Genomic DNA, 13,183 nt, shown 5'->3' with positions numbered 1-13,183 from the left:
GAATCTAATATACACTCGCTGGGCGCATGTTTCTGACTGTCTAAGCAGCTGTATCCGATCTTTATCGGCGGATATGCTTGAAAGTCTGTCGGCAAAGTTATTAAGACCCTGAGAGCGTCTAAATTAAACAAGTATAAGAAAGCCCACACACACAAACATACATAAGCATACACACACACTCACAGGCACACATACATTTTCACTTTCTTTTGTTTTGACTCGGTTTGTGAAAATTGCAATTTTTATTGCACTTGGGTCGCTTGAATGAACGCCCGCATGAAATAGAAAGTTAAATATAAGTAAACACATACACAATGTTTCTGTGTGTGTGTGTGTATATATATATTTATGTAGGGCTTGAGTTCTAAAACTGAAAGTCAAACTGAACTTTAACCCGTCAGCGACTTCTCGCTTTGGCACTTGTTTGCGCCCCAAAGTTTATGGCAAGAATTTAGAACAAATTATTTACTTTCTCGGCATGGAAAGAAATGAAAAACTTCACACACATAAAATGACAACAACAACATAAAATGCACTGTGGATGCTCATATTGTTGTTGTTGTCTTTACTGCGTGCTGTTGTTGCTGTTGCTATCGTTGTTGTTGTAGCTGTCACGTTGTCTGCTGTTTATTAAAACGCAATTCTGGTTTGTTTTTAATGTAGCCACAATGAAATTGTTTTTATGGCGTTTGCCGCTGTTGCCACTGCTGATGCTTTATTTGCCATACCCTGTAGTTATTGTAAATATTGAGAGTTTATTGGGATATGATGATTAGGGGGGGCTCATGTAAGGCTGTAAAAATATGGGTCAAATGTGTAGATCAACGATAACTATGTTTATTTTTATATAATTTATCGGTTAACTGAGCTTAAGACCTTATTTCTGATAGACACAGCTGCATATGTAGGTAAAAGTCATGCCTGAAATAAAAATTCTCCAGTGGGTGGGGAACAACTTACTAACTCGTCAAAGCATCTACATAAAAGTATTTAGGTTACTATAATCGAGATCCTGTCAATAGAATGTGTATATCGATAAACAGTGCTGTCCACATTAGACGAACTCATCTGACTACTCCATATTTATATTTGACAGAGACTATCCATCGTTTATCTCATAACAACTATGCCATAGCCATATAACCATAACATACCTTTGAAACATATTTTTTTCTAGTACTAGAACCTCTCTTATAGTCCACATAGATGCACTCGATCAGATCTAAAATGTTCGCTATGTGTATATATTTGATTTGATAAGTGAATCTGAATCACAAACTTTTAATATATACATATGTCTATCTTTTAAATAAGAGTTTAAGTGATATCTCAAATTCGAGCAGAGCCGTTATTTATTTTATTTTTATTTTTATTTTGTTTTTTTTTTTTTACTTTTTTTTTACTTTGTATTTTATTTTGTTTTGGTCTCGACCGCAAAATGGCTCACAGAAACAGTGGAAAATCTCATGGCTCTTGAGAGAAAAGTGCAAGGCGTGTCACAGCCAGATGCCGGATTATGCTCTGCGGCTAGTGGCTGGCGGTTGGCCCGGCTAACGACGCGACGCGGCCAATAGAGAGTGTAATGTCTGCCGCGGCACTGCTTGGCCTTGCCGCTGGCATTCATTCAGACAATTTAGCTCCGGGCTCGCGTGCACTGAAGCCGTCCAAGAAACATATAGAGAAACATATCTCCACAGATGCGCTTGTGTTTAACCAGGCAGCTGCACCCGCACAAGAATAGATCAGCTACAGTGTGATTGTTGTGGACTCGTCGGCCCTAGTGTGGGCAACGCAATGGACAGCTTGACGGCTTCGACGGGTCTGCATTATCCATGAGTTGGGTTGAGGCGCATAAATCGTGGCGACGAGCGAGCTTATTAGATGTCAGGCATGAAATTTGTGCATAACAGATGCATAAGCATAAGCATATGCGGAGCTGTCAAAGAGAGAAGGAACAGCGGACGGACGAGATGATGCGAATTGATTGACTATCAGATGCCCTGGGAAAAGTTAGTAAATGCTTTACTAAACATTTGCGATGGATAGAAAGAGAGAGAATACTCTAATGCGAGTTTCATTGTTGCAAAAGAGTAAAAGATACCCTGTAATAAATATGAAATATTCACTAAGAGGTATATCTTTACCAGATCGAATAGAAAAGTAATGCATATTCGCTGCAGGTATATAAAATTTAGTATTATTTCTGTTTGTTTGACTGACATCAGATGCCCTGTAAAAAAATATGTATATTATATAGAAATATTATCATCAATATATATATATATATATAATATTATCAAACATAAGGAAAACTATCGAATATGCGTTATATTGTTACGTACGAGTAGAGTATGCCCTGTAATATTATTTAATTACACTGTTTTGATAAGTAGATACCCTTTAACACGGGTACAAACATATGTATAGCATTGGATAACCTGTAAAGTTATTGGAAGCAATTATGTTTTGTTGTAGACTTCACAGCAATCAATTCTAAAAGTGTCTCAATTTATATTTATTATTCTTTCTTTGGTATAGAAGAAAATGCACAATTTAATAATTTAATATCTAAAAGTATATATAAAACTCTAGTATAACTTACCTTCTACCTCACTACTACGATATATTTAAAGTTTTGGTCGTTCACCTTTACCTCAGCAGCGCTATACCCTAGCTGGGCATTAAAAACACACAAAAACAAATGAGAACTGTCTGCGCGGCTTAAAGTTTTTGTTCATATTTTTTGTATGGACATAATGAAATGCTCGTCTCTTTCAATGGCGGTCTTAGCCAACTTGAGGGTCCGTCCAACTCTCTCCATGGCAATATTATGCAGCCGGGCTGAAGCGGTCAGTGAACCTACTTACTTAAGGACAGCACAGCAATGTGAGTACTTGAAATGAGCGCCATTCACCTTTGCTCATCAGCATTGAAAAGTACTCGTAATGCTATCAAACAAACCAAATATAATAACATCGAGCGATCCATGCAAATCGAAGGCCTTGCCCTATCCCGAGCCCCTGGCCCCTGCTCGGCCATTTGGTGGGCACTAGTGAAAGTAAAGTGGAAATTGCGGCAGCCAACATCAAAAATTAGTGGCCCAGAAAGCGACGGCAAAAACAACAAGAGGGAAATCTTGGACTCGTATATATCCGATCTGCAATGCCTTCTGTGGGCAACAAGTAGCCGGCGCACACGACAGTCATTGGACTGTGGGACCTGCACAGGTGCCGCTGTGGGGCCTAAATTTGCGACTTTATTAGTTGAAAATGAGTCGAGCGGAGCTTCGGGGCCGGAATCCGAAATGAAAAATGAGCGGAGGCTGGACAGCCAGGTTGAGTGGCATGCGAGCAAATCCCTTTGTGGTCGCAGCACCTGCCACATAAAGTGCCCAATACTGGAGCTGACTGGAGCTGGGCGAAAGCACTGGACAAGAATACCAGAAGATAAAGAGACACACATACACATACCCACACACACACAAACACATACAAAGTATTTCCGCTGGTCTTTTTGGGGAAAATATTTGTTGCTAACGTTGGCTCAAAGCCACAATTATGCGGCAGCTTTCCTTTTGCCTGGCTGGCTGCCTGTTTGCCAGTGCGACTTCATGTGGCACGTTCTATGAGAAACTCAGCGGATGCTGGCTCATGCATAAAACACAGCCAACAGAGGCAGGGCCAACAATTTGTCTTTTGTGGCAACAGCAACGGCAGCGGCAGCAACAACAGCAGCAGCAACAGCAGCAGCCGCAAGTCAATGGCCTGGCCTGGCTTTAATAGATGCATATCATGATAGCTGAAAGCCCTCGATTGCATTGGCCATCAGCTAGATATAGGCTGGGTGTTGATCGGATGCTAAATAGAGTTGCTATTGGTGTTGCTGTTGGTGTTGTTGTTGTTGCCTCCTTTGTGTGAAATTTGCATAATAAAATTGAGCTGCAAATTGCAAGCGTTTAGTGGTTAATAAATACTTTTTTTATGGCAATAGAAATGCGAGGCGAAAATTGGCAAATGCCAAATTGAAATTAAAGTGTCGACAAGAGCAACAACTGCAGCAGCAACAGCCGCAGCGACAATGTTGACCAAACGGCAGCCAGTTTAAAATGGTCAAAAAGCTAAACACCTACCCAGGCAACAAATCCAACTAATATATTTGGCCATAAACAACGAAAGCGGCTGGCAAAAAGAAAGAAAAAAAAAACACGTCCAGAGCTGTAGCGGTTGTTGTTGCCGCTGATGTTGCTTTTGCAGTTGTTGCTGGCAGCGCAATGATCATTAGAGGCAGCAACTACCCAACAGCAACGGCAACTACAGACACGAAGTCTCGACTCCAACTCCGACTCCAACTCCAACTCGAACTTGAACAACTGCAGCACGAAGAAAATCAAATTGCGATTAAGTCAAGCTCGAGCCGAGCTCGAGGTCTATATAAGAATAGGCGCGCCAAGGCTGGCCATCAGTTTGATTGAAACCAGTTGGCAGTGCAAGCAAGACGCGCTCCAAGGCAAAGCCAACGATATCACATACCCAGCCAGGATTAGTCCAGACGCGTGTGTGTGCGTGCGTGCGTGTTTCTGTGTGCGTGTGTGTGTTAGCTAAGACGCGTGTGTCTAGTGCAGCAGTGAGTGTGCGTGAAAATGACATTCAGGCAAAAGCATTTAGTGCTCCTGCTCGGCCTGTGCCTGGCCATCAGCCTCAGCAGCAGCGGCTGCGATGCGGCCACCGAGCAGCTAAGCAATCTACCCGCCAGCAGCAGCCATAATGCGGGCGCACGCACTCTGCTCCGGGTCTATGATGAATGCAATCGGGCCGAGAGCGGCTTTGTGCCATGCCTGAAGAAGAAGGCCATATCGTTTATCGATCGCATTGCGCCCATCGATGCCATCAATGTGGCCGATGGCATCAAGCTGGTGCGCCTCGAGACGGCGCCACGCCCACCCGCCTACAGCGACAACGAGCTGGAGTCCTCGCTGGCCCGCTCCGGCAGCGATCGGGATGCGAAGCTGACGAATATGCTGATTGAACGCTTGAGCTACTTCTTCAACGGGCACTCGCTGCAGGTCAGCTTCCCCAAATTGACTTCCGATGAGATTGGACGCGGACTCGAGGAAGGTAAGCATGCCACATAGCACACCCCACACACACACACACACATAGTTGGCTGTGTAATTGCAGTTATGTTAACCGCTTCATGCACTTAACCATTGCGCGTGACAGTGACATAATTTTGCCAGAGCTCCGCTCATAATTGACGGTTATTAGAGCCAGGCGTTGTTGGCAACACATATCACATTTTAAATATATACTTATATGTGTCTAGATTTGCTGTGCACATACAGACCAGGCTTAATTGAATAGCTGACAATGACATTGGCAGCCAGGAAGTGGGTTAACAACTGCCGCGCGCTTGCATTGTATGCTAAGAGCGAAGCGTGGAAAATTCTAGTCTATGGGAAGATATGCAATTGTTTTCAAGCCTACACACACACACACACACACACACACACACACACACATACACAGTAGTCAAAACTCGTTCGAAAAACTTACATTGACCCATAAACCTTAACAACAACAATGACAGCAAAAAAAAAAAAAAAAAAAAAATTGTCATGCCAGAGTTTCGTGTTAGCCCGCACAAATAAACATAAACATGAGCAGACAGACAAACGCATGCACTTTATGTATTATTTTCATTTGTAGAGAGTTTTGGGAAAAACTTCAATTCGTAATTGTAAACACAGGGCTGAAAGAGATATAAAGTCCAGTCTAAACAGCTAGCTAACGGTCTTAGTTAATTGTGGATGGTGGAAGATTGTTGTATTAAGACATATATAAAACACATAAACTATATATAATCTACGCACAGATACATATAATTTTTTATAAGAGGAATTAAGTTGTAATAGACTAAAATCAGAAACCAGTTTCAATTTGTGTACACAATACAAACAATAATTAAAATAGAAGAATTTAATTTGGTGGAATATATGGAAATAATTAACTAAGGAAATGTAAACAATTTTACAGATCAGCAAGAAAAAAAAAAAAAAAAAAAAAAAAAAAAACAAACAAAATCATGATAATAATTATCAAACAAATTTGAAAATAGCAGATCATTTAAAAGTCAAATATTTTCGTTAGCTAAAAAGGTATATAAAAAATTTGACAAGTCAGCAAGGCTACAAAAAATAAATTAATAATAATTTTCGATTTATTTTTATTTTTATTTTTTTTTTTTTTAAAACGAGATCATTACAAAGTCAAATGTTTTTCATGTTTCTCAATTATTACAAAACAATTTCTTAATCCTCTCAAATGTAAAATTAGCTCTGCTAGTATGTTAATAAGAGTATGTTAATATTTATAAATCTGTTATTGATTTTTTCATTCCACAAAACTTTTATGCTACAACTAAGTTATGCAAATTGAAAGCCGAGCAGAATAATTTAGAATATTAAGTTAGGTTCGGCAGCCTATCAATAACATGCTTATACTATAAACCTGTTAAATATGCATTATATCTTAATGGGTAATCTCATATTTAGCTTAAGATTATCAATAGGTTATATATTTCATATGTCATATTTAATATATGACATACATAAATAATATAATATAATATATATCACTGCTAATAATTTCAAAATCATTTCTAAGCAATTCGGAACCTTTTAAGATTTTTCAAATTATTATTAAATAGTTGGTAAATGGAAGAGCTTTTTAAAACTTTCTCAATGTGCTCTGATTGAAGGCTAGAAATCATTTTAATTGTCAGTAAAAAATCTTTAAATCCCATAAAATTTTCATACAAGTTTTCACTCAACAGCTTTAAGTGCGCAAAGAAAAGCGTATCAACAATAACAAGACAGATATTACTCATGGCAATATACTTGGTCTTTAATGGACTGAAGTAAAAAGAAAAATAGAAAGAACCGCCGAAAGTTAAGACTCATTTGGAGTTGAAGTACATTTAAATACGGCCTCTTTGCAAACACACGAAAACACGACACGCCACGCAGTTTGTGGCGGGCTTTGAGATGTCATGACCATGTCGAATGCGCAGCCCAATGAAAGTGTCGGCCACGTTTCACTTGGCCCGCTTGGTGTTTGCGGCTTCTAGTGGGCTGGCTGGCTGGCTGGTTGGCTGGCTGGCTGGCAGGCGAGTGCGCTTTGCATCAATTACAAATTTGACAGAAGCACTTAAAGCATTCGCAGCGACAGCAAATATTTTCTCGTAATGAAAAGCGAACTTACTTACTTTCACGATGCATGGATGATATTTTTCCTCTTTTTACTTTCATATTATTGATCGAGATCAAGATATTCAGTTGCTCAACATGGCCAACGCTTTCCCAACTGCCATTTGCAGTTAATTGCAATCGCATCTTGTTATTGACTTGGATTTCGGTTGCATTTGCACAGCTCGCAGATCGCACCCCCCTTTGGATTTTCACCTGAGCAAGTGAAATCGCCAAAAATGTCCCTGATGCAAAAGTAATGCAAGCATATGCAACAAAACGAAAGTCATACGAGCAACAAAGCTTTATCAAATATACACATATATATAACAAAATATATTTATAAGCATTACATATATAGTTGTATGCGCTGCCTTCATGGCTGGGGAACTTTCTCCTGAGCTAGGAACGCTCCCTTGACATTAAGGCCAAGCATCAAGCTGAACAAACTCATTGTTTACAGCTGCAGGAATTATGTGGAAAGCGTGTGGGAATTCATGCTAAGAGTGATTTCCAGTCACACTCAACATATATGCCTACAATTATGTCTTTAAGCTCAACTGCTAAATGTATTTTATTGTCTTCGTTGCAGGCCGCGGAAAGATGAAGAAAATGGGCATGATGATGGCCATGATGATGGCCACCAAGCTGATGGGCATGCTGCCGATTGCCATGGGCGCGCTTTATATACTGGCGGGCAAGGCTTTGATTATCTCCAAGATTGCTTTGCTCCTGGCCGGCATCATTGGGCTGAAGAAGCTGATGGCTGGCAAATCGTCGGGCGGCAGTTCCGGCTGGTCCTCGGGCGGCGGTGGCGGCGGCGGCGGCTGGTCCTCGGGCGGCGGTGGCGGTGGTGGTGGCTGGGACAGACGTTCCTTGACCGAGGCGCAGGAGATGGCATATCGTGCGCACAGCAGGCAGCAGGCAGCCCTTCAGCAGCAGCAGCAGCAGCCAGTGGGAGCGCAGCCAGCGCTGGTCAAGTCATAGACGCCACACACACACACACACATATATACAGACAAAGAGCGAAACATATTCACACAGACAAAGTTCATAGCTCCCTAGACTGCATTTATCTTGTAGATAAATCTAGGGGGGCTGACAAACTGAGACGAGACAGGGCTGGCAAATTGTAATTAGATTTTCATCAACTGCTTTCTTCGGCTCACTTTTTCTTTTCACACACCTCAACACGGCGAGCAACGGTCAAATGCGCAGTTGCACCTGCGGATACATGGCTGCAAATGTATCTGTAACGTGAAGCTAACTTAATCATTGGCATTTGCATAAGACACAAATCGATTTGCGTAATACGCACCCAGTTCCGCTTCCATTCTATGCCCGTTTACAGCTATTCAAGTGCAACGTCTGTCTGAACTTTATCTCTGCATCTCTCCATCTCGACTCCGACTCTCTTGGCCAGCTAACTGCACTCCCAGTTCCTGTTATTTTTCAATTATTCATTCACTCACTCACGTTATCTTCTTTCATTCATTCTGCTCGGCTCCTGCTCTCGTTTCCAGCTCATTTTTTCACGCGCGCATTTTTCGATTAGCTTTAAGCTTAATTCATTTAACTGTAGTCTAGTGTAATAATTTATTAACATTATTTATTTCTTAACTCTAGACGTGTCTCGCATGTAAGCAGCAAAGTTTTTCAAGAAACACAAAAGTAACAAAAAAAAAAAAAAAAAAAAGAAGAAGAATACAAGCACAAATACAAATACAATTACAAATTATACATATAAATATTTATATAAATAAAAGATTTACGTGTAGAAACGCTGTCTTGGCTCAATTTATTAAAGTGTCTAGGCATTATCTGTCGCAAGGTCATGTTAAAGTTCAGCAGCTGCGGCCTCACGTCCTCAGCCGTATGCTGATGTAGCTGCACGCAGAGGACACGTATACACTTCCTGCCATCCGGTTGCCATATGCCAAGCTGCTCAGTGTCCTTGACAACCTTTGTGCTGACTGCCAGCGCGTATCCTGCGTATCCTGTGTCTCCATATGCCGTCTGTCCGCCCACTCGAGCAGCGCCCACACACTCTGTACGACTGCGCCAGCTGAGGCCGGCACTGAAGTTTATTGCTCCTGCAGGGAATTCCAGAGGACAAATGCATGCAATGCGAAAATAAATAACCAGAATCTTTTATTTACTCGGATAAATATGCGTTTGCCAGCAACTGCGGTTAATTATGAAATGACTCGGCAAAAATATCTTTAACGCTTGTCCGATTAGAAAGGCGACAAAAACAGCTAATTAATTTATGGAAAAATCCCCCACAGAATTCACTCAAGTTCAATGTCAAGTCCGCAGCTCGACAAACCGATTTCAAGTTTACAAAGAATGAAATGAAAAGAAACAGACAAATGCTCAATGCTCATGCTTCTGTGCGCCGCTTGTTAAATGTTGAGCTGTAACCCTTACATAATTATCAGCGGCATAAATTAAGCCTGATTAATCGAAGATGAGTTAAGCTCTCAACTGATAACCTATTCTGGTTTTTATACTCATTCACGAAAGTGAATCAGTATATTGGTTTTGTGCAATGTCCGTCTTGCTGTCCGTCCGTCTGTCCGTCCGTCCGTCCGTCCGTCTGTCCGTCTGTCCGTCTGTCCGTATGAACGCAATCTATTTCGACGCTATTGAAGCTAAAGACTTGAAATTTGGAACACATACTCGTGTATATCTCCGATTTATAAAGTGTTAAAATTTTCCCGATCCGCCCACTAGGGTCGTGGCAAATCGGAAAATGCATTTTCCGATATACCAGAAATCATGTTAGTTAAAGAGCTAGAAAGCTGAAATTTGGTATTTAGGTCCGCGTCGACCACCCAAGATCACAAGCTATGGCGGATATATCTCCGCCCATTGGGGGCGTGGCAAATGAGATAAAACTGTATCTCCTAAAGTTGTAAACTTAGAATGCTGAAATTTTGCATGTCAGCTAATGTTATGATTCTATAAAGTCTAAGGACAAAATTAGAAGTCTACACATATTAGGGGCGTGGCAAATCGGACCTGAAGATATAGTGATTTTTCGAATTCTGCTATATTTTGGATACTATTGATGCCAGAGATCTCAAATTTTGTATATAGACTCAGGCTGATTACCCAAGACCAAAAAGCTTTGTCGGATATATGTGCGCCCACAGGAGGCGTGGCAAACCGAAAAAGTTTATATATCCTAAAGTATATAACCTAGAAGCTTCAAATTTTGATAGTTGAGTTACTGGTAGCCTCCTCTATCGATTCATCAAACAAATAATTTTTATGCCTCTTTAGGGGCGTGGCATATCGAAAAATACCTTGTAATTTTCACTTTTTTTGAGGGTAAGCAGTCAATCTTTGCAGTTAGGGTAGAGTTATCTCGTTTTAAAAACTGACCAAAAATGAGGTGTCTACGCCCAGTTGGGGCGTGGCAAATTGGAAAAAACTGTATATTCTACAGTATTAAAGCGAAACTTAACTACTAAATTGTTGATGGGATGTGAATGAGTATTCCGCAGTCGGTAACGCCCGACTGCAACGTTCTTACTTGTTAGATATACAGGTTTGCCGCTCCAGGCATCTGCCCATTGACGTGCGTATTCCAAATGAAAGACCATTTTATTGTGGCCCCAAATCAATATGTTATGCAAATTATAAGAACTGATTTACGTATTTTGGTGGGCGTGTCGAACAGAGTATTGTAAGAGCTTATGCGGTTTAGAGACTTTTAAAGTTTTTTTATAAACGATTAAATTCTGATTTTAAAAGCGGTTTCTTTATGCTGCACAAAACTAATTTACATTTTTATTTGTTTAAACGATTTTTTGGGAAACTTTTTTAACCATTAAAATAGTGTTTAAGAAATAACAGTTCCGCGATATAACTGGTTTAGTAACCTTGAACTAAAATTAATGGCAGAATATTCCAGACTTTATATGAACTCTTCAACAAATCCCTCTGTAAATCCCCGGATTTTCAAGCACAGTCACTGATTAGAGATATCTGATCCTGAATTTTTGCAGGATATCTCAGCTTCATTCGCAATTTAAAAATTTGGCAAACAATATATATATATTTTTTTTTTTTTCAGTTTTTATTTTAAGTTCTCCTTACTCTACAGTTTGTCGGGCGTTTACTTCTTCTTCCACCAGCCGGAGGAGCCACCATAGCCGCCGCCATAGCCGCCGCCATAGCCGCCGCCATAACCGCCGCCATAACCGCCGCCGTAGCCACCGCCGTAGCCACCGCCGTAGCCGCCGCCGGTAGTTGTGATGACCTTGTAGACCTGGACCAGACCGCCATGACCACCGCCATAGCCGCCGCCATAGCCGCCGCCATAACCGCCACCGTATCCGAGACCATAGCCGCCGGAGTAACCACCGCCGTAGCCTCCGCCGTAGCCGCCACCATAGCCGCCACCGTATCCGCCGCCATAGCCGCCAGCTCCACTGTTGATCACCTTGATGACCTGGACGCCACCGCCGCTGCCATAGCCGCCGCCGTAGCCGCCATAGCCGCCTCCATAGCCGCCGCTATAGCCACCGCCATAGCCGCCGCCATAGCCGCCGCCATAGCCGCCACCACCGTAACCGCCGCCGCCCTTGCCTAGGAGGCCAAGGAGTCCAGCTTGAGCTGTTGCCAATGTGGCGACCACCACGAGGAGACACACAAACAGCTGAACAAACGAGAGAGAGAGATAGAGATACTTAGTGACTGTGCTCGCAATGTGTGAAAGGAGTTGAGTCCTTGAATCCTGGCAGCTGGTTAACTCACTTTCATAGCGCACCGAACTCTGTCAAAGCAGGCGAAAAACTAATTCGAATTAAGCAAAGCGCTTTCAATTTATGAGCAGACGCCTCCCAGCTGTCTGCGCATCAAACCGACTTAGCCTGGCCAAGAACAACACCAACAAAGAGAAGACAGCACAGCCACAATTTGGCCCGCCGGGCATGAATCTGCGTGTGTGCGAGAGAGATGGCCTCTGGAAAGGTCTGTGGCTGTGGCTCCGAAAGTATATTTATTTATTATTTGCATTAGTAATCGCTTAGGAAGTGTGGATCTTAAACTAGTTCTGTTCGAATTAATTAGCATCTCATTTGGAACTAAAAGATACAACAAAAGTTAGCATATCAGATTCGGTTCAATAACAATCGACTGCATACTTTGTACACTCTGCTCTCAATCCAATTAATTCGATTGGCAAACTAATAATAAAAAAAAAAAATATTTAAAAATTCACTAATATTCACTGGTTTATGCTGCTTCTTGTTGTTGTACATCTGCATGTTGAGCTAAATTAATTTATGACTTTAATGAACGCTAGTCAAACAGTCAAATTGTTGTTCAAACAGCAAACTGTGTGAGCACCACGCCAGGTGAGTGTAGGTAGATGTGACCAGTTTATCACACTCTGAAGCTCACACACACACACACTGGCAAACATTTAATGAGACTGCGGCAATAAAAATGAAATAAACACATTAAAGCCTTAAATGATTCCAGTGGGTATCATGCATGATTGCATCTGGCCATGCCTCTCGCCTTGACAATGAAATATTGTGAGGAAGGTAAAGGCAGATGGCCGATGGAGTTAACACAAGCTGCTCTTGACTTGCATAAGGAATAGCATTTGTTGCTGAGCGGGGTCCATTAATTAATAATCTAATTACCTAATTTGAGAATAATCAATTCTAGTTTTAGTTTTAAGCAGCTCTTGATAAATATATGAATTGAAACTTTGCTTGTCTGAGGAGTTAAGATGACAACGACTGCATAATACTCGCTTGCTGTCCCATCAAAGAGCTAAATTTATCAATGAGTGAATCGCACACACAAAAGATTATTTTTAAACAATTAGACAAAAGATCTCAACAGCAGCAAAATGCAAAAGGAACGAACAGAAATAATACATTCTTTAGTAATACGTAAATAAATTTATATATTTTA

At 41.3% G+C, this 13,183-nt stretch overlaps 2 protein-coding genes and 1 long non-coding RNA gene across 4 annotated transcripts; 1 reads left to right on the top strand and 2 right to left on the bottom strand.

Annotated features, from left to right (window-relative positions):
- The first annotated feature begins 4,475 nt into the window (after positions 1-4,475).
- On the top strand, positions 4,476-9,427 carry LOC6573151. The gene is made up of 2 exons (XM_001999206.3): positions 4,476-5,114; positions 7,836-9,427. The coding sequence occupies exons 1-2, from the start codon at positions 4,640-4,642 to the stop codon at positions 8,228-8,230; spliced, it is 870 nt and encodes a 289-aa protein (XP_001999242.1). The 5' UTR covers positions 4,476-4,639; the 3' UTR covers positions 8,231-9,427.
- Positions 8,836-9,710, bottom strand: LOC122756789. The gene is made up of 2 exons (XR_006356644.1): positions 9,403-9,710; positions 8,836-9,336 (listed from the first exon to the last, which is right to left on the bottom strand). It is a non-coding gene; the product is annotated as an uncharacterized LOC122756789 (long non-coding RNA).
- Positions 9,711-11,311: 1,601 nt separating this feature from the next.
- LOC116804366 (acanthoscurrin-1) lies at positions 11,312-12,112 on the bottom strand. Of its 2 annotated transcripts, XM_032731494.2 has the most exons (3): positions 12,011-12,112; positions 11,643-11,912; positions 11,312-11,606 (listed from the first exon to the last, which is right to left on the bottom strand). In XM_032731494.2, exons 1-3 carry the CDS (start codon positions 12,014-12,016, stop codon positions 11,370-11,372), a joined length of 513 nt encoding a protein of 170 aa, XP_032587385.1. In that variant the 5' UTR covers positions 12,017-12,112; the 3' UTR covers positions 11,312-11,369. The 2 variants fall into 2 exon arrangements, with proteins under 2 accessions (XP_032587385.1, XP_032587382.1); XM_032731491.2 differs by having other exon boundaries at positions 11,312-11,912.
- Between the last annotated feature and the right edge of the window lie 1,071 nt (positions 12,113-13,183).

This window comes from Drosophila mojavensis, unplaced genomic scaffold (genome assembly GCF_018153725.1).
Source record: "Drosophila mojavensis isolate 15081-1352.22 unplaced genomic scaffold, ASM1815372v1 contig_16, whole genome shotgun sequence".
Taxonomy (NCBI): Eukaryota; Metazoa; Arthropoda; class Insecta; order Diptera; family Drosophilidae; genus Drosophila; species Drosophila mojavensis.
Note: the sequence above shows the minus strand (reverse complement) of the source record. Positions and strands in the feature narration are given on the sequence as shown.

What these genes read in the sequence shown, in the direction of transcription:
- LOC6573151 (XM_001999206.3), top strand. Translation starts at nt 4,640, where the DNA reads ATGACATTCAGGCAAAAGCATTTAGTGCTCCTGCTCGGCCTGTGCCTG. An exon ending in TGGACGCGGACTCGAGGAAG is followed by an intron (nt 5,115 to 7,835) that starts GTAAGCATGCCA and finishes TCTTCGTTGCAG; the next exon opens with GCCGCGGAAAGATGAAGAAA.